Raw genomic sequence first — 17190 nt, forward strand, 5'->3', positions numbered from 1 at the left:
TGAGTGTAGAGAGGATTTCAGGTTAACCTAGGTTAGTTAATACATGAACCCCATTCAAGATATACTTATCGGAGGTGTTTTGGGGTATACAGCAGGACTACTGCAGCTCCCGGCTCTAGGTTAGCTGGATCTCAAGTTGGACCCCACCACTGCTCGCTTTTCCCGGGAGCTGGCGCCCCCACTAATGCTCATAGCATTCGTCACGGCGTCGAATGTAACCACTTTGTGGTACAACTACAATGTAGAACTACGATATCGACATGTCGGTATTGATCGACTGGGACCACCATGTTTACCAATTGGACAGGCCTGTACTCTGGTTTTGGTGCTATTGCCGGTCTTCCCACCGTGCGTCTTTGTTACGTCGTTTCATATGCTTGCCGGCTATTGAATATGGGGGTGGTTGGGTGCGCGATGCCCAACCATCGGAATTCTGCCTCTATTCGCATGTTTGCCCCTGGTCACCAGCCTCCCACCTCACTGACAACGTAACAAAATCTTTCAACCATATCTCATTTCTGCAACTTTCCATTATGCATTCCGCAATCCTGCATTTGCAAGACGCTATAATTGTACTAGCAATTGGTTCCGAATCGCAGGTGGAGTTGAGCCTGCAGTAGAACGACGTGTGCAAGTATGAACTTCCAAGGCCCCGGCCCTGACTATGTCAACGAAAACCGTATGTCATTTCCCTCATCATAGTTGCGGTGTAAAAGGTGCAGCTCACTCATGCTCCCTTCAATAGATCCAAACCAGACCTACACAACCAACTCTACCAATGCAACACCTCCAGCGGCAGCGACCGCATCACAAGTCACAGTCCTCCACGCCCCGCTTACACAACAGACGTTCCGACACGAGTCTTCTCCATCATCACCTCCGACTATCGTGCCATACGTCCCATCTCCTCCCTCAACTCCTGAGCTAGACGGGCCAGACCGACTATTTCCTCAAGAGACTCGAGGAACTCGGCAAGCCCAGCAGACTCAACAACCGGCAGCCACATATCATGTTGCTCAACCGCCCGTAGATCCCCGTCCATTAGTACGTTTCGATCCCCGACAAGTAACCATGGCCGTCCACCCACCAGTCGACTGGGCCGTCTCCGACTTCAAGAACGACCTTGTCCGAGAAGTGGAGAAGTCAGTTACCCCGGGTATCGACAGCACCCCGTTCATACAATATGCATTAGAGACCATGACCCAGCCCCGTGAAGACGAGCGCGATGTCTCGGCTGTTTATTCGTCTAGTAGCGAAGGGACAAACCCCGTGTTTCGCTACCTTCCTGCAGCGATACCGGGTCTCTTCCAGCCAACCCAGTCATATTTGCCCGTGAACTCTGGGTTTCCGGAACTAGAAGCGCGGGAGTTGACGAGTCCCGACGAGGAACTTGCCGCCCTGCGACGCTCGAGACAAGAAAACCGACTACATCCGGAACCGCGACTTGGCCGTCGATCAAGCCGGCTGCGACCACTTTCAGGAGGTGTCGTAAGGGTTCCTTATTCAGACTCCCCGGAGATCCCGGCTGGGTTCCAAGCAGGCGGGCCTGGTGACAGGCTGCGGATGCTGGATCACTTCGACCGGCTTGAAGCAGCAGCTTCGCCAAAAAGATCTCCCAGGGATGTTATCAACTGGCAATCCCAGACTGACAACTTTGCGGATCCCGAGAAGGCTGCCAGCTACCCGCCATTAACGTACAGGCCCTGGATTCTGCGCATACAGTCGCTTTCACTCTTGGCAGCGCTTTGCGTGCTAATGATCGCGGCGCTGATGTTCGCGGCCATCTTTTCAGAACGTCACAATGGTTTGACGGTTTACAGCGGCACACTATACGACGGCTACTACTTCTTGTTCCGAATATTTCCGCAACTCTTGGCTGCTGTTCTATTACTATACGCCCAAAATGTTATTACCACAGTGTTCAGAATCCTGCCCTTTTCAGCGCTCGCATCCGACGACTTACGCTCGCGGCGCAATGTGGGCTTTTTGCCATTATACCCAAAATCGTTTCTTTGGCCACAGCTCATCAGCACGTGGCAAGTCTGGATACCCATTGTTATTACTTGGATTTTGAACATTACGATACCCTTACAAAGTTGTGTATTTACTGTGGTTTATGTCGGCCAAGTTTGGACATGGTCGACGGTACAAGGAGTGGCTTGGTTCCTCGTCGCCCTGTATTTCTCGATGTTACTGGCAACCGTTCTCCTGATTATTTATTGGCATAATAGGAGAACAGGTTTGGTACCTGACTGGGATATTCGGTCTCTTGCGGACATTATTGTCTTATTAGCCCCGAGCAACTCCGTTCAACAGTACGCAGGAACCGAGACGGCCGAGAAGAGGAATGACATGCGACACATGCTGTACAACAACATTGAGCGCCTTGGATACTGGCGATCCCCGGATGTGCCCGATTCAAGCCTCTGGTATGGCATAGGAGTCTCAACAAACGAAGAGAAGGCAAAAGTTGAATCACTGGGCGACCCAGTTCATGAAAAAGGACCGCGTGGTGTGCCACCAAACTTTATGCCATTTCGCGGAGACGTACGTACTCGCTATCTTCCATGGTGCATTCGGGACACTCAGATCAGTTTCTGGGCTGTTTCAGCTACGATACTGCTCGTTGTCCTATTTGTTGTCTGCTTCAACCCAGCTACGGACGTTCGTCATGGATTTCTCCCTCTTCTGAGCGCTGCACCCGGTCCCGGTGCTTTTTCAGCGGCCGACTTCTTATATTCGTTCCTACCGTCGTTGCTGGGAATGGTTGTGTTTCTGCTGTTCCAGTCACTCGACTTGACCTTGCGAATTCTGACGCCCTGGGGAGAGCTTTCTCATAGAGATGGCTCTTTGGCTAAGAACTCAATCTTGCTGGATTATGCGGCATGCTTGCCACTAGAGTCGACTTGGAAGGCTTGCAGGCACGGTCATTGGAGAGTAGCGCTTATTTCGCTACTATCGACATTATCCATTCTCGTTCCAGTCTTGGCTGGTGGTATGTTTATGGCGCTGACTGCCACTGATCATGTCGTTCGCATGTATCCCAACGTGGCCGTCCTCAGCGTGGTTCTCACTTTATTGATACTGACGCTGTTCGGAATCATCTCTATAATCTTTAAGAGAGACCAATTTCGTCTGCCCCATGCAGTCACCTGCCTCAACGAGATCATTAGCTTCTGCTACGCCGAAGAGTTGCGCGCAGACCCAGCTTTCGAAAGCACACAGGGTCATAGGCTACTCAAGCAGAAGCTGGGCGTCTACAGGGACAACGCAGAGCAAAGCAGATGGATTTTCGGTACTGGTTCTGGCAAGCAAGAGACACTGGGCATCCGCCGCTACGGCAAATTCACTGGCGACACTCCCCATGTTGCTGCCACAAAGCAGCGAGCAAAGGAGACGCGCGACGCTGCCGGCAAAGCTCTGAGAAGGGCACTCGAGAGGGACCTCGAGGAGACACAGCGCCGAGCTATCTCAAGACCGGTGCCAAAGGGTAATTCGACGATGATCTAGCACTGAGCATCCAGTGCTAACATGTGCCACACAATACTTGGAGAGGTATTTTGCCTGCCTCGCGCTAAAACTTTTTACACAATTTCTCTGGAACTTTTAGGGAGGATGGAATTTATACTGTACGGAGACATCTTCACGGATCTCAAGGATGAGCGAATGAACCCCACGGATTAACGAGATATGCATGATAACGGCGCTTTTGATTTTTGGTCCACGATATTTACGCATAATGGGTGTATGGGTTTATAATGGTGTAGTAGTTAGTGATAGAGAGAGAGAGAGAAGGAAAGAAAGCGAAAGAGAAAGAAAACACGGCTTGTACGTGTGCTGCACGCAGTTTCGCATTCTCCATCACACGTCCAAAAGTTTTCCGTATCTCTCTGTGAGGCTGTGTTTTGTTTGATATGCGACTTATCTCCCTAAGCTACAATCTAGACCACATGATATGGATGCATAAGCGGTCCCCCCCTTCTTCATTGCCTTCCGTTGACTGATGTGGAGCAGTTTTGTGCAGTAACTACATACTGTAGTAGAAACGGATGATGGCGCATCCTGAGCTAACTTACTTATGAAAGATGCAGAACAGAAAAAGGAAAACGATCTCCACTCCGTCCACAACGGCCGATACAGTTGTGGAGATGGGGCTTGGAGCTTGAGGTTGACAGAAGATCCTTTTCTTCTTCTTCTTTCTTTTTCCCTTTACGTAGAAATCAACAGTCCGCGGCCTGTGCGTTTCTTTACGCTTCTGCCTTATGCAGGTCTGGAAGCTTGTAAGCCGTGATTCAGAACCCCGATTTTTTTTTAGGAGGAAAACAGAGTTCATCGTCATGTATGTAGGTGCAGGTTTGACAGATGCGATGCACGTAGGGATCAAGGCCCCTGCCTGCACGATGACGTTTAGCTGCTTCACCTTTTTTCCTATTTGCCGTTTCCGGCTGCCTGCAGGCTGAGATTATGGGGAAGGGTATCATCATCGCTCGTACCTAGGTACCGGGCATGTGTTATGCAGGGTATTTTTTAGGCTTGTTTCCCACTCAGCCACTACTCAGCTGCTCGCATTAGATGAAACGGCGATGCTATACTCATCCAACTCGTCGTCTATCCGGCCCCCCGTCAACTGACATGTGTATATGTCTCGAAATTTGTCCTCGGCTGTCATGATCGTCCACGATTGCCGGAATTGTCTTGAATGGCCTTTTTTTGAGCACGGTGGAGAATTCTCTCCTTTTCGGGGCTTTCGTTCTCTTCTGAGCCATGGGCTCGGGGGGTCTTTTGTTGTTGTTGAAAGGGGGAAATGAACAGAGTAAGCCCCGCCGTAGTATACAGTTTGGGCCGGTGGAGGTAAACCCTAAATACAGCAACTACTAGAAGCAACGTTTGATGGGATAAGCATATGTGGGAATGGCGTCAAACTGTATAGCAAGGAGGTGTTGAGCCGCAAAAGGTTCGTAAAGGGGGAGCAACCACCACTCAATGATGGGGAAAGTCCATACCTCGAAAGCCCGGCACGAGGAGACGGCACGAGGAAATTGACCTTGTAAAAGGATCCGTAGGTTTAATGCAGCCAGTTTGTATGTTTATACTAATGCATTGAGAGATATATACAATAAATCAAATCAAGTTCCAGTCTTCGTGAGTCTTGGGGGTATATGCATGCATCAATAGTAACACGCCCACTACTCCGGATCAATTCCATGCCTCCCATTTTCCCAATTTCCTGGCGCCGTTTGCTGTAAAGAAACCGAACAATCTAGTTCTGCCACCCGGTATGAAACATCATTATTGGCCAAACGTGTACACGTAGCTTTCCATAGTCCTCGACTCCATAGACACGACTTAAATCGTGTATCAGAATGCGTACTCCTGATTCCATCCCAATGCAGGCATCTATGTTACAATGTGCACGTTCAACGTGCTGAGTTAAAATTTGTAGTAGGGATGATAATGAGACAGAGAAATGAAAAAGAAATTAGACGGGCAATTGCAAATAAAACCTTTTTTGCATCATCGAGCACTGCCTATTTCTTAAAGAGCAGCATGCGGCCAAGTGAACCGCCCCTCTTGCGGCTCAGACTTGACGACTCGTCGAGAACAGAGCTGTTCTTCTTGGGACTGAGAGCACTCTTCTCACTGACGCTCTTCTTGTGGCCCTTGTGAGACTCCTTCTTGGAACCCAGTTCTTTGGCACTCTTCTTGTGAGAAAGGCCGCGGGCGATGCGTTTGGCGAAAGTGTTTTCTCCGTCGTCTTCAGTTTCCGAGTCAAACTCAAAGACCGAGACGAAGTGCTCGATTTGCGGAGGTGCTGACCTAAGCTGATCGGGAATAGGAGGCATCGGCACCAGTGGTGCAGTAGCGTTAAAGTGCAACGATTCCCGGATGCTATAGGCAGATGTAGCTTGTCGTAGTCTCTGTGGAGGGCCAGCTGGTGGCTCTGGGGCAGGCCTTGGTGGTTCTTGTGTTGTGACTGTCATGGTGATTGGCGGTGGAGGCGTCAAGTACAGACTGGGGATTGAGGTCCTTGAACTTATGTTACCATTGGATTTGCTGCCTTTCAATGGTCGAAGGTTAGCTTCCAAAGTCAGCGACGAAGTTCTTGGTGGGAGTGTGATCCGAGTCGGTAGTGGTGTTGGCTTCGGGTAAACAGAGTATGATACTGCATTTCGTGCCAGCTTTGGTGCAGGTTGTAGATGTGATGATTTTGACAGTGGCCACTGGTTTGACCTTGCTTCTGACGCATTCTGCACTGATTGCGTTATGGTAACTGTATCATCCTCTGGATCCTCGTCGCGTGTTGCGGTACAGTAGTCAAGACTGAACGAGTTTGTACTTTGCGGTGGCCGATCAATCACGTTTGACGCTGTCTGATTTGGATGTTCTTTTTCTGTTGCTGTCGGCCAGAAACTGTCCCATAGTCGACTGGCAGAAGTGTTGTAATGGTAATCGTCGTCGCCCGACCCATCAGAGTCAGAGCTGTCCGTCATCCCTGGCACGGAACCATTAGAGTTGACGGACGATCTGCTGTCGGAAGTCTCATGGCGAATGGTGTTTCCGTCTGGTCGAGGATAAGAGAAGTTCTTCCCTAGTTGATATCGACTGGCAGGCCTTTCCAACTGCGATGTCACGCTGTCGCTCTTCATATGACCTCGTGGGGTGTGAGACTCTACTTGCTTGTGTTCCATCATGACGAAGTTGTTGTTGGGATTCCTCGAGAAGGCTGGATATGCTTGAAATGAGAAATTCTGGTTATCCAAATGGATTGAGCCTTAAAGGCAAGTCCAGATGACGGGTTATACAGGTTTATAGAGGATAGCCTAGCGTGTAAGGGTGATCTACCAAGACACTAGGGTCGAGAACTAGATGTTGGGTGGAGACCTAGAAGCCAGGAACAGCTAAGAAGATATATCTAGGCCTCCGAGAGACTTGAGAAACAGCGGGGAAGTAGAATATTTGCTCGTGCGATCGTCAACAAAACACGAGGGACAGCTTGAGTTGGGTAACAACAGGCAAGGAATTTCCTTGACGCTTGGTGGAGCCGTTCAGACGGGCGCAGTGGGCGGAACCGGCTTGAAGCAAAAATGTTTGTGCAAGATGCATAACAACAGCAAGGGGGATTCCAGTGATTCGCCCCTCTCAAGTGTCTCGCCCATGCCTCCAATCCGCGCCCTTGGCAGTAGAAGTACTCACGCCACCAAACCCGGAATGCAACACGACAGTTGTATGCACAGAAGAACGACCGCTGACTCCGGTGTGGCGGCGGGTCTTGGGGGAAGCAGTTGTAACAGACGATGCACACGATTGCTGCAGCGCATCAACAATGTTCTGCTGAGTCCGAACGAGGTAAACATGGGATATGAGACGACGGATATACAGGCCGTAGAACCAACAGGGGAGTTTCGGCGAACAAACAAGTTGTGAAGGTGCCTTGTGCAAACCTTATTCGTAGGTAGACCGGGAAGAATGTATCGGGGGTCGTTTTCTGGCTTCCATTCCAGCCACCGCGGAAATATTCATGCTTCGCAGCACAGCTAGTGGAAGTGTGTCTTTCCAACGTCTCGAGACATAAGATCAGGGAAACTAAGGCTAGAAGAATGAGGCGCACATTTACATACTAGTAGATACAGAAGGAGAAACGCGCTTGTCTGCACCAGATCCTGGCCCTGCATCGTGAGGGATAGCGCCAACTAGTCAAGATCAGCCGGCCATCTCTACTAGTAGAAGAATACGGCAAGCACCAAATTGCCTAAGTATACTATGTACATAAGCACAGCTGCAAGGATGTTGCTCAGAAGCAGGAACACAAATTGTTCCTGCATGTTTTGCATTACGCTAAGCCGCCGGTCGTTGAGCCGCGGGCTGGGAGGAATATATGCCCAGTTGTTGGTTACAGCCCCGAAACACCGAGACACTCGACGTCACCGCGGGCACAAACTGCTGCACAAGCTTGACAAGCAATTTTGTGAAACACGCTGAATGAATAACGACAGGATTTATTATGCTTGCGATGTACAGGTCGGTTCGGTGCTTTTCTTCTGGCGGCTCTGACGCGGCTGTTCGCCATGACTGCCGGCTGGATTGTGCTACTTAGCGCGTGCTGATCTTCCGTCATAATCACGATGAAAGGAAATTCCCCGTTACATGACAAACCCGGAAGCCTTGTTTGAGGTTTGCTTGTGGCGTGTCGTTTGATCGGTCTCGAGATGTAACAGCTCATCGACGGACTGTTCGTGCCTTGACTTGTCATGTCATAGTCGTGCTGTCACAAAACATGAATGCAAATAGTCGACATGTTTCCCCTCAAAACTGCTCCGTACCTACATAGGTCCTGCGGATAGTCGTGTGCGCTAGGATGAGCCGCGAGCACCATTAGAGACCTCGCGCAGCGGCACGTTGCATTTTGCTTTTTGAAACGCGGCAATTGCTTCTTGTTACGGAACCGCCAAGTCCATAGAATAGCCAGAAAAAAGCTTCTCCAGTCAAGAGAGTTCCTATCTTGATTCAATCAATGAGTAAACTCGATGCAGGGCTATTGTATTTCTGCTTGACCGACTTCGAGCTCAGCTCAAGAGCTACATATCGAACCCAATGCCGTGGTACGCAACAGAGGGCTCGAATGCATGACCCCAGAACCGCTTTTCTCTATTTAGTAGAAGTTGAATACGGTACATGTGACCAATCGGACAATCCTAAAATCTACCCAAGCTTGACCGAGAGGGACCCCTCTACTGCAGGGTAGATCTGTGACTTCAACCGTCCAACCGCCCATCCGACTCATGCACCCTTATCTTAGTCGTCGATTGTAAGACAATAACTTCGACCTTAGGCGTGCCAACAGTTGCAAAACAGGACTTTCTGTGTGTTTATCAACAAGGATTGAACCTGTATTGTACTACTATGGGCCCCATAACATCAGACACATTCCGTGTAAAATGCAGATACCATCAATGTCCTGTCCATCTGGTGCGGCTCCTCCCACAGCAACCCGCAGGAATATGGCTCTTGATGGGCCGTTGTCAATAGTCCTTCGATGGGGAGCCGGCCTGAGCTACGCCTGGATTTGCATCGTCTGCAAATTCTAAACGGTCGGGGTCTGAGCTTGTGCCGGACCAATGCATAATCTGGATCATATTGGTCATATCTGGATCCTGGTTTCTATGCCAAGTACCAATTTAGAAAATTTGGTATGATACACATCAAGCCGGTCCCATCCTGCGGTCATCAATAGTCCCCATCATGATTCTCAATAATTATATATCAGATTTTTGTCGTGCTGTTGAGGAGTATCTGGTCCAAATGAATTCGCAATATACTGAGGTGTTATGCGGTGGGTTGTATGGGCGACTGAAGATCCTGCAAAACTGTCGTCTGCTACGCAAGATCCGGGTTGTCATGTGAGTATTGATCATTCTAAGCTGCGTGCAACCCATACCACGACAACAGTGATGCGCGTGAAGCGCCAAGACTAGATTTGTGATCAGCACCTGCGGCCTGCTTGAGGGTCTATACCGCAATTGTTAAGCTTTTCCTGTTAGGGGTATTAGGAAGTCAGGTGTCGCTAGTCCTTTAAATACTTCGAGTCAAGGGCACTTTGAAACTCAAATACGTGCCTAGTCGCCAACTTCGGATCCCATCAAGCAGAGTTGAGGGTGCTTTCGGGCGGGTGGAACAAACGGCGCGTCCGTTCAGCCTCAAAAGCCATGTTAAGGGCGGAGCTCAAGCGGAGGTGAGTCTCGACAGAATGGTTTCCATGAGTCCTCGGACACTTGCGACCCATTACGCTGAAACTCTACCAGTACTTGCCAGGTCCATTTATAAACAAGGCTACGATGCTGTGTTTGAGTATAGCTCAAAACTCACAGCATAAAGTCTCCTGGGCTCAACGTTTTGGGCAAAAGATTTCCAGAAATCTTCAAACTATTTCTCGGTGACTTACCTAGAGCTCAAATGTAAGCTATGTAAATCCGGGCGAAAACCGCACTAATTCACGGTTTGAGATTGCTCGAGGGTTTATTGGAGAAACGGAATTTCCAAGCGAGTACAATATATGAGTGGTCGGAATAGGGTAGGTCCTGTCATTCCAAGATCGACTGGGGAATGATTCAATCAGGTGCCGAATCTAGTATTCGGCTGTGACCAAACATGTCTCATTTGCCATGTTTTGATTCGATATTATGTCCTGCGCCGGTGTGTTTTGTGGGGATTTAGTAGGATTCTGTCCGATAGGCTGCTCATGAGATCTAGATTTTGGTGGCTTGAGAGTCTCGACACAACTCTGCCATATGTGGTGGCCTATTTTGTCACCTTTTTCTTTTTTTTTTCTTCATGAAATCTTCTTTCCATGATGATGCTTTGGTTGTGGCTCCTATAGTTCGCGCAACAAACTGCAGTGCCCACTCGTGAAGAGGTCTTCAAGTACTTGAGTCTAGAGAAAGAGGTCATTGTGCTAAATTTTGAGATATATCTGAGCTCGTTGGTCAAAAGGCCCTTGAGACCTTCATGATTCTGATTGTAAAGCAGCTCCCTTGCGGCATGACAGAAGATGAAGAACCCAAGACTTCACAAATATCTTCGTCGAGCCATCGTTGTAGTTGGTGCTCGGATGAATTACCGCAACGATAAGGATAACAAAATGTGACGCCGCGCTACTTCTTGAAGCAGCTACAGTCATGTATGGCACTACGATAAAATGGCCAATAGAAATACAAGTATTGATGAAGCCTCAGGATGTGCCGTTGTAGATATTCAACATGGTAGGAACTGTGAGCTCCTATAACACTTGTGGCACATGAGCAATGCTCCTCGATGGTTTATTCTACCATGGCGATTCTCGACATTTCCACAAATTAACAATGATGGCGAGTAATTCGAGGACATGTTGCTCCCAAGATATCAAATCGCCAGATTGGAAGATATGGTATCCAAAAAGCTCTATGATGATACGCCATTAACAATACACCATGCACTTCTGCATGTTGCAGATCGGCTCAGCGCCCGTCAAGCATCCTCCCGTGTCTGACAAGGTTCTGCACAACCAGTGCCAGGTTACAAGGGGACGGAAGCCTTCCGGATGATAATAAAAAATCAACATAATATATAGAGAATCTTGTGTCTTGGGTTCGCAACTTGAGGGCAGACATTCGCCATCATCTAGTTCGTGCGACATATAACTCAGCACAGTTTGCGTAATGCCGTTTCAAAAAAAAAAAAAAAAAAAAAGTGACTGTACTGCTGCATCATCAGAGCCATCCGAGTCATTCTCGTCAGATGTGAAGTCCCCATGAGGATATCGAAAATCTGAGTCCGATGAACGCATCTCTCTCTGCAGCTGTAGTCTAGAAAGATTGAAAGCCGATGATGCGTGGGCGAAACTCTCATTTGGCAATACGCGTAATGAAGATCCTGATTGGCCAATGGCTCAGTCCTTGGGCTTACGAGAAGAGGCTCCAGCACAAGTTGGAAGAGGGACGGGTCGTTCCTTTGCAAGCTAGGGTAGTTTCTAGCTATCCATGCTGCTCCTGTCAAAGAGCCCTTAGAAAGATGACACATTCTTTTCAGAAATCGTTTCGTCCATTTGCGCGTCAGTTGTCGCGTACATTGAATTTCAGAGCTAGAATTATTCGAAGTTCCAGAATGGGTACACGCGGAGTCCTGCACGCCATGCCACGCACCTGCAATGGTCCGTCCTTGTTGTGGCTGCTAGGGAGTTCCCAACCCAATGAAATCTAGATTCGTCATGCTCCACCTAGTCTTGGAATCTACGGAAAAAGTGAACGATTACAAACTGTAAAACGGAAGTTCAATCTTGTTTTTCAATTCACGAAACCTCTGAACTTTTGTGGCTATGAATTTGTGTTGTGGCGTCTCTCAGGGCCTTGAGTAGCGATAGCCTGAGCAAAAGAGGTCTCTTGGATTGCACTCAGTAAAAACTTGTCATTGCAGTGATTTGGTGGAGTATATTCCGTAGGAGGACCCTGATATGATATTCCAAGTTCCAGGCTCTTGTTTGCGGAGAAGCAACCAACATCGGGTTGGTGTCTGGAGGGATGGAGGGATCCAGGCCGTTGGGTTGGGATTGCGTCGCTTACCTCGCTTGGTTGCGACCGTGAGGCTTGCAGGAATCCATCTGCCAACTCACACATCTCAATTTGCAGCCGACCTTCCCGTTATTGGTTATCTGCGCCGTAGAACAAGGAAGTGGTATGTTTTGTCTTTCTCAAGCACTGTGAGTACAATGATGATTTGCCACCATGGCAAATGTTATGTTGAAAAAGAGGACAGCTATTCACAGGTGATTTGGGGATTCGATTGCAATAGCATGATATTCAGACCAGAGATGACTTTAGCTGAATGTGCAGCCCAGGACTGTGATATGATGTGATGTACAAGCTGGAAAGAAGACGTTATGGCTGTCCCAAATTATTACCTTCAGGCAGTTACTTAGTTCTCACTGATGAGATGAACCATCAAAGGCACGATCACAACAGCCCCAGATTGAGATTGGTACCTGGCTAACTTAGACAAGTCGGAAACATGAGAGTAATGGGCCAGTGATATTGTCTTGAATGTCACTTATGCCAAGGATCCCTTCACCAAAAAAGAAGAAGTATAGATTAAAAACGAAGAACGTAGTTCAAGTCTGTTGGTCAATAGTGCCATTTAAAGTGTTAGCTGAGGGCCGTGCGACTTGAAGCAAGCGAACAGTTGACGCCGGTAAGCTTGCCACTCCGCCGCTATCTTCCACGGTATTCTCAGCTGCCTTCTCATCTTTTCAACTCACACGACTGTTACAGCGTGAGGCCATTGGGATGCGCGCATGCGAGTAATCAGTCCCTCAGGAGTCATATAATCTCTTGGAGCACCCAGCTCAACCCAATTGCCCATTTATGTGGGTAGGCAGCGCGGGCGCTGTCGACCATTAGGCCGGCAGTGAAAGTGAAAGTGAGTCGGGCGGCAGGGCCATTGCAGTTGGGATCGCCCAAAGAGCGGCGGCCTCAAGAGCTTCTGCAAAGAGTGCGGTGTCGGTGTGGAATCGCCACGGGAAAACAAGCGCATTTTCACCATCAGTCATATTGAATTACTTTGGTCGTTTTCCAGCTGGTGCAGTATCGTCAATTGGCCGCGGCGCAAGGTCTCTTCAATCAGCTCAGCTCATCCGGCTTGTACTGAGTTGACCAGCCATCTGCATTTCCCTGCGCCGGACCAGCCTCCTAGATTCTATCACCACAAACATATCCCAGCAAAGAGGTACCACATCAAACACCCACATTTACACATACTCTGGTGTACCTAGCAATTTCTCTCTCGACTTTTGCATTCACTGTGTGTCAACTTGTTTGCAACGTTTGCCTGCTGATTTTGGCCGGATATCCTTGGGCCTTTGCACCAAGCCCACCACCATCACGAAAATTGGACACGTCATTCTCAGAGCTGGCTGGCTTCAACTTGGTGTACAGCTTTAGCTACAGCTTCAAGATACGTCATTAAATAAACCGACTCTCCAAATATTTCCACCACAGACGTGGTGAGTTGACAACTTGTCTTCTCCAGCTTCTCCCCAGGCTGCAGGAGACGCGATAGCAAAGTTGTCGATACCAAACCCCAACATATCTCACGACCGTCACGACCGTAACGACCCATCTGCACTTACACTACCCCAGCGCCAGCAGCGCCGATCTCTGATACAGACTCCCCCACCACGTACTTCAAGTCTTACTCCGGCTCAGCGATCAGAAACTCCCTCATCACAGCATCGCTTGCGGCGCACCCCACGCTTCTCAGCTACGCCCAGCCCCAAGCCAGCAGAACCAAAACGCCGGGAGCCTGAGTCTGCGCCTGCCAAGGTCACTGTCACTCTTGGTCCCATAGGTCAATACGTTCTAGCTGGCGACCAAGATAAAGGCAAGGGCAAAGCTCGTGTGCGACCTCGTCCGCCACCGCGGAAGCTTTCTCAAGATCTGAGCAGTGAGGATAACGACGAAGAAGACTCACCTGGGTCGCAACATCGCCGGAGTAGATTCGACCTTCCGGAGCCCGACGCTGTCCTCCGTATCTCGAAGCGCACTCACCGCGCAGTTCTGTATACGCTCGAAGAGCTACTGCGTGGTCCGCACCAGCTTAGCTCTGATTTTGTCGAGGAAACCGCCTCAATGGCTGATTTAATGGGCGGTGGCATACCCACCTCCAATGGCAACGGCGGCTCATCTTCAAGAATGCCGGCCGCTCGAGCTCCTACAGGTTCACCATCTGGGATTAGAGGGCCCAGGATGATTATGCAAGAGCGAGCAGCCCGAGAGGCTAGGCAGCGAGAGGAACGAGAGCGAGCAGAACGTCAACATGCCGCCGAAGAAGCTCGCTTATTAGAGGAAGCAAATCGGAGAGAAGCTGAGCGAAGAGCCCCTGCTGGAGCTGGGGGTCCTGAATTTAGGCAGAACCTGCCTGGCGGCGTCGATTCTAATGTGTCTAGAAGAGCAACGACCACCAGACCTAGTGGCCGTACAGGTCCTGAGGCCGAACCCCGTGTAGGTGAACCATCGAGAACTGCTGCAGTAGGTGCTTCTGCACAGCCATCGCAACGCCAAACAGCCGCACCACATCAGACACAACAACCTTCTAGTGCAGATGCGACAGCCGGGCATTCACAATCGCAGCACTTGTCAACCTCTGATTCCGTGACTGCAGCTGGGCGGGGTAGAAACTCGTTCCCTCATGCATTTGAAAGATGGGAGACTTTGTCGGCACATTGGGAGGGCCTAACTAGTTTCTGGATTCGCAAACTCAAGCAGAATGCAGAGGAGATTAACCTTGATCCGGTTTCGCAGCAACTTGCGCGTAACGTATCGGATCTCTCTTCCGCCGGCGCAAACCTTTTCCATGCTGTGGTGGAGCTCCAGCGTCTCAGAGCTTCCTCGGAACGCAAATTCCAGCGGTGGTTCTTTGAAACGCGCACTGAAATTGAGCGCAACCAAGAAGTTACAGCATTGTTGGAGGCAGCTTTGGAAGAAGAACGTCGCAGCCGAGCAGATGCAATCCGTGAAGCCCTAGAACAAGAGAAAGGTAACTCCAAAACCCAGAAGCTGTTGAGCGAGATGCGCAAGGAACTTCAAATCTCAAAAGAGGAAGCCCGTCGTGCCTGGGACGAGCTCGGTCGGCGCGAGCAGGAGGAGCGAGACAGAACCACATCCCTTCAGCAGGGCCACCCGACAATTGTTGGCGGCGTGCAAGTTGTACCCATGACTCAGGGAGTCAGCCGCCATAGCAGTCGCCGGGACCAGCAGCCATATGCTCAAGGCGAATCCGACTATGGACAGACGTCTAGCTCTCGCCCCGAATATTCTGAAGCGCCAGCTGTTCAGCCCGTTGTCGCATCGTCGTCTGGGGCCGGGGCTGGTACTGGTGCTTCTCAGCAGCCTCCGACCACTGTTCATCACCAAGGCAGCTACGGTTCCGAGGGGGCCTACAGCGAAGGTGAGTACCCAGTCGATGCACGTGGGCGTTTTGTCGGAGACTCCCGAGGAAACAAGATGCCCTTCCGTGCACCCGCTTCGGATGGTGAATCTGACGTTGGAATAGACGAATTTGAAACCCCCGGAGCGCAGCCCACTACGCAATATCCGACGTCGACTGGCGCACAGCCGCGGCCAGATTACTCGGGGGCGGGTTATAGCTCATCCGAATGGGACACTGTAGGGGGCGCTCGACACCATCATCCGACTAGACTGAGCGATGTTCTCGAGGAAGAGGAGGAGCGCAGTCGCACGAGCGCAAGCCAGAGCCAGGTCAGCCGTGTTTGATTGTGGAACTCTTCGCCTTGACAGGATCGACTCGTCGCGTCTCAGTCACTTTTTCATTCCAAGATGAGTCACATTGCTGACCTGGAATACAACCTGTCTATATGATCTTTGACATCTTCTTTCGTTATAGAGAGAAGAGATCTGACATGATCTGCAACTGTCTATGATACGACCACTGCTTTGGCATTTTGGTGTTTCAGAGAGTACACAATGGTGCTTACTCTTTTCAACATAGGCGGAGCACATACACTAAGTTTGACTTTTGTCGAGATACCACATGCGCATGTTGGAAGCGAGAACTTTGCAATTGATTGGCGTAATTTGCTTCTGGCGATCCTCTCTATCTCCGTGATGTCCAGTGAGAGATAGGGGGAGTGAGGGAGAGAAGGGGGGGAAGGGAGAGAAAGGGAAGAAGAAGTAATGGATCAGAAAGCACCAACAACACAAAAGCCAGCTTCTATATGGCATTCGGCGGCATTCGGCGGCATTCGCGTAGGTTGAGGATTGGCATCATATGGGAATCGGTTTTTGCTTTATTCACAATTCGTTTCTTGTCCAGATTTCACGGCATCATCCTTTGGATTGGCACCTGCACTTGGTGTATATGTATGCATACATATATCGTTTCGGCTTCATTCATTCGGTGGAGGGATAATCGCGGGGGACGAAAATACATGAGGGCGGGGCCACAGCCAATTTATGGCAAGTAATAATTGGAGTTTTGAGGGAGATGTGTACTAGATAGACCAGAATGTCTGCATTCTGTATCTTGCACGTCTCGGTGTTTGTATTTGTAGATATAGCACGAGTAATATCGTTCGGCGTGGGACGGGCCCAGCCTCCTCAGCGACCTTTGAATCTCGTTCCTGAGTCTGGCGGCAGATGTGAAGAAGGTTTACGTGAAATGAGTAGTCGATCGGCCGCTTTGGTCGACACGGCCTAGCCCATACGGCACCTCCAATCTTTGCCTACAGTCTTACGCGGCACATGCACAATGAGGAGGTTGTCTATCGTGTAACATGGTAAATACTTCGCCATGTTTTGTAATGTCTATGGCAACCTGCGGGTGGTGGCCTACGTTATTAGCAGTGAGGTCGACAAAGGATCAACAATGCCCAAGTGTAAAGCCGCCGGCTGTGGCGTGAGCTTCTGACCTGGTGTGGCGCTTGCTCTGTACTATGTAGGTACAGACAGATTAACTTACTTGCATGCAAGTTGGTTAACCTAACTTGGCTATCATTTTGAGCCGCTTGCACACCCCCGGATCGTCCGTCCGAATTGGAAATTTATTTTCGCGGGAACCATTTTTGAGCTTGAGCTCAAGTCAGAGGCACATCATACGACACAATCACCATTCATTCGTTCCGCACTTCCCACCTGTCGTCCCCTCCTG

General features: G+C 49.8%; 4 protein-coding genes across 4 annotated transcripts; 3 read left to right on the forward strand and 1 right to left on the reverse strand.

Annotated features, from left to right (window-relative positions):
* Positions 1 to 636: 636 nt before the first annotated feature.
* Positions 637 to 3510, forward strand: BKA67DRAFT_537679 (uncharacterized protein; the record flags this gene model as incomplete). The annotated part of the gene is made up of 2 exons (XM_046100365.1): positions 637 to 679; positions 746 to 3510. 2 exons carry the CDS (start codon positions 637 to 639, stop codon positions 3508 to 3510), a joined length of 2808 nt encoding a protein of 935 aa, XP_045956105.1.
* A 2018-nt stretch (positions 3511 to 5528) lies between these two features.
* BKA67DRAFT_537680 (uncharacterized protein) lies at positions 5529 to 6692 on the reverse strand (the record flags this gene model as incomplete). Its single annotated transcript, XM_046100366.1, has 1 exon — positions 5529 to 6692. The coding sequence occupies one exon, from the start codon at positions 6690 to 6692 to the stop codon at positions 5529 to 5531; it is 1164 nt and encodes a 387-aa protein (XP_045956106.1).
* Positions 6693 to 12890: 6198 nt separating this feature from the next.
* Positions 12891 to 15797, forward strand: BKA67DRAFT_537681 (uncharacterized protein; the record flags this gene model as incomplete). Its single annotated transcript, XM_046100367.1, has 3 exons — positions 12891 to 12896; positions 12927 to 12945; positions 13555 to 15797. 3 exons carry the CDS (start codon positions 12891 to 12893, stop codon positions 15795 to 15797), a joined length of 2268 nt encoding a protein of 755 aa, XP_045956107.1.
* A 354-nt stretch (positions 15798 to 16151) lies between these two features.
* BKA67DRAFT_339304 (uncharacterized protein) lies at positions 16152 to 16622 on the forward strand. Its single transcript, XM_046096290.1, has one exon. It carries the CDS (start codon positions 16259 to 16261, stop codon positions 16505 to 16507), a length of 249 nt encoding a protein of 82 aa, XP_045956108.1. The 5' UTR covers positions 16152 to 16258; the 3' UTR covers positions 16508 to 16622.
* Positions 16623 to 17190: the final 568 nt, after the last annotated feature.

Source organism: Truncatella angustata (genome assembly GCF_020726525.1).
Source record: "Truncatella angustata strain MPI-SDFR-AT-0073 chromosome Unknown BKA67scaffold_6, whole genome shotgun sequence".
Taxonomy (NCBI): domain Eukaryota; kingdom Fungi; phylum Ascomycota; class Sordariomycetes; order Amphisphaeriales; family Sporocadaceae; genus Truncatella; species Truncatella angustata.

What these genes read in the sequence shown, in the direction of transcription:
- BKA67DRAFT_339304 (XM_046096290.1), top strand. Translation starts at nt 16,259, where the DNA reads ATGGCATTCGGCGGCATTCGGCGGCATTCGCGTAGGTTGAGGATTGGC.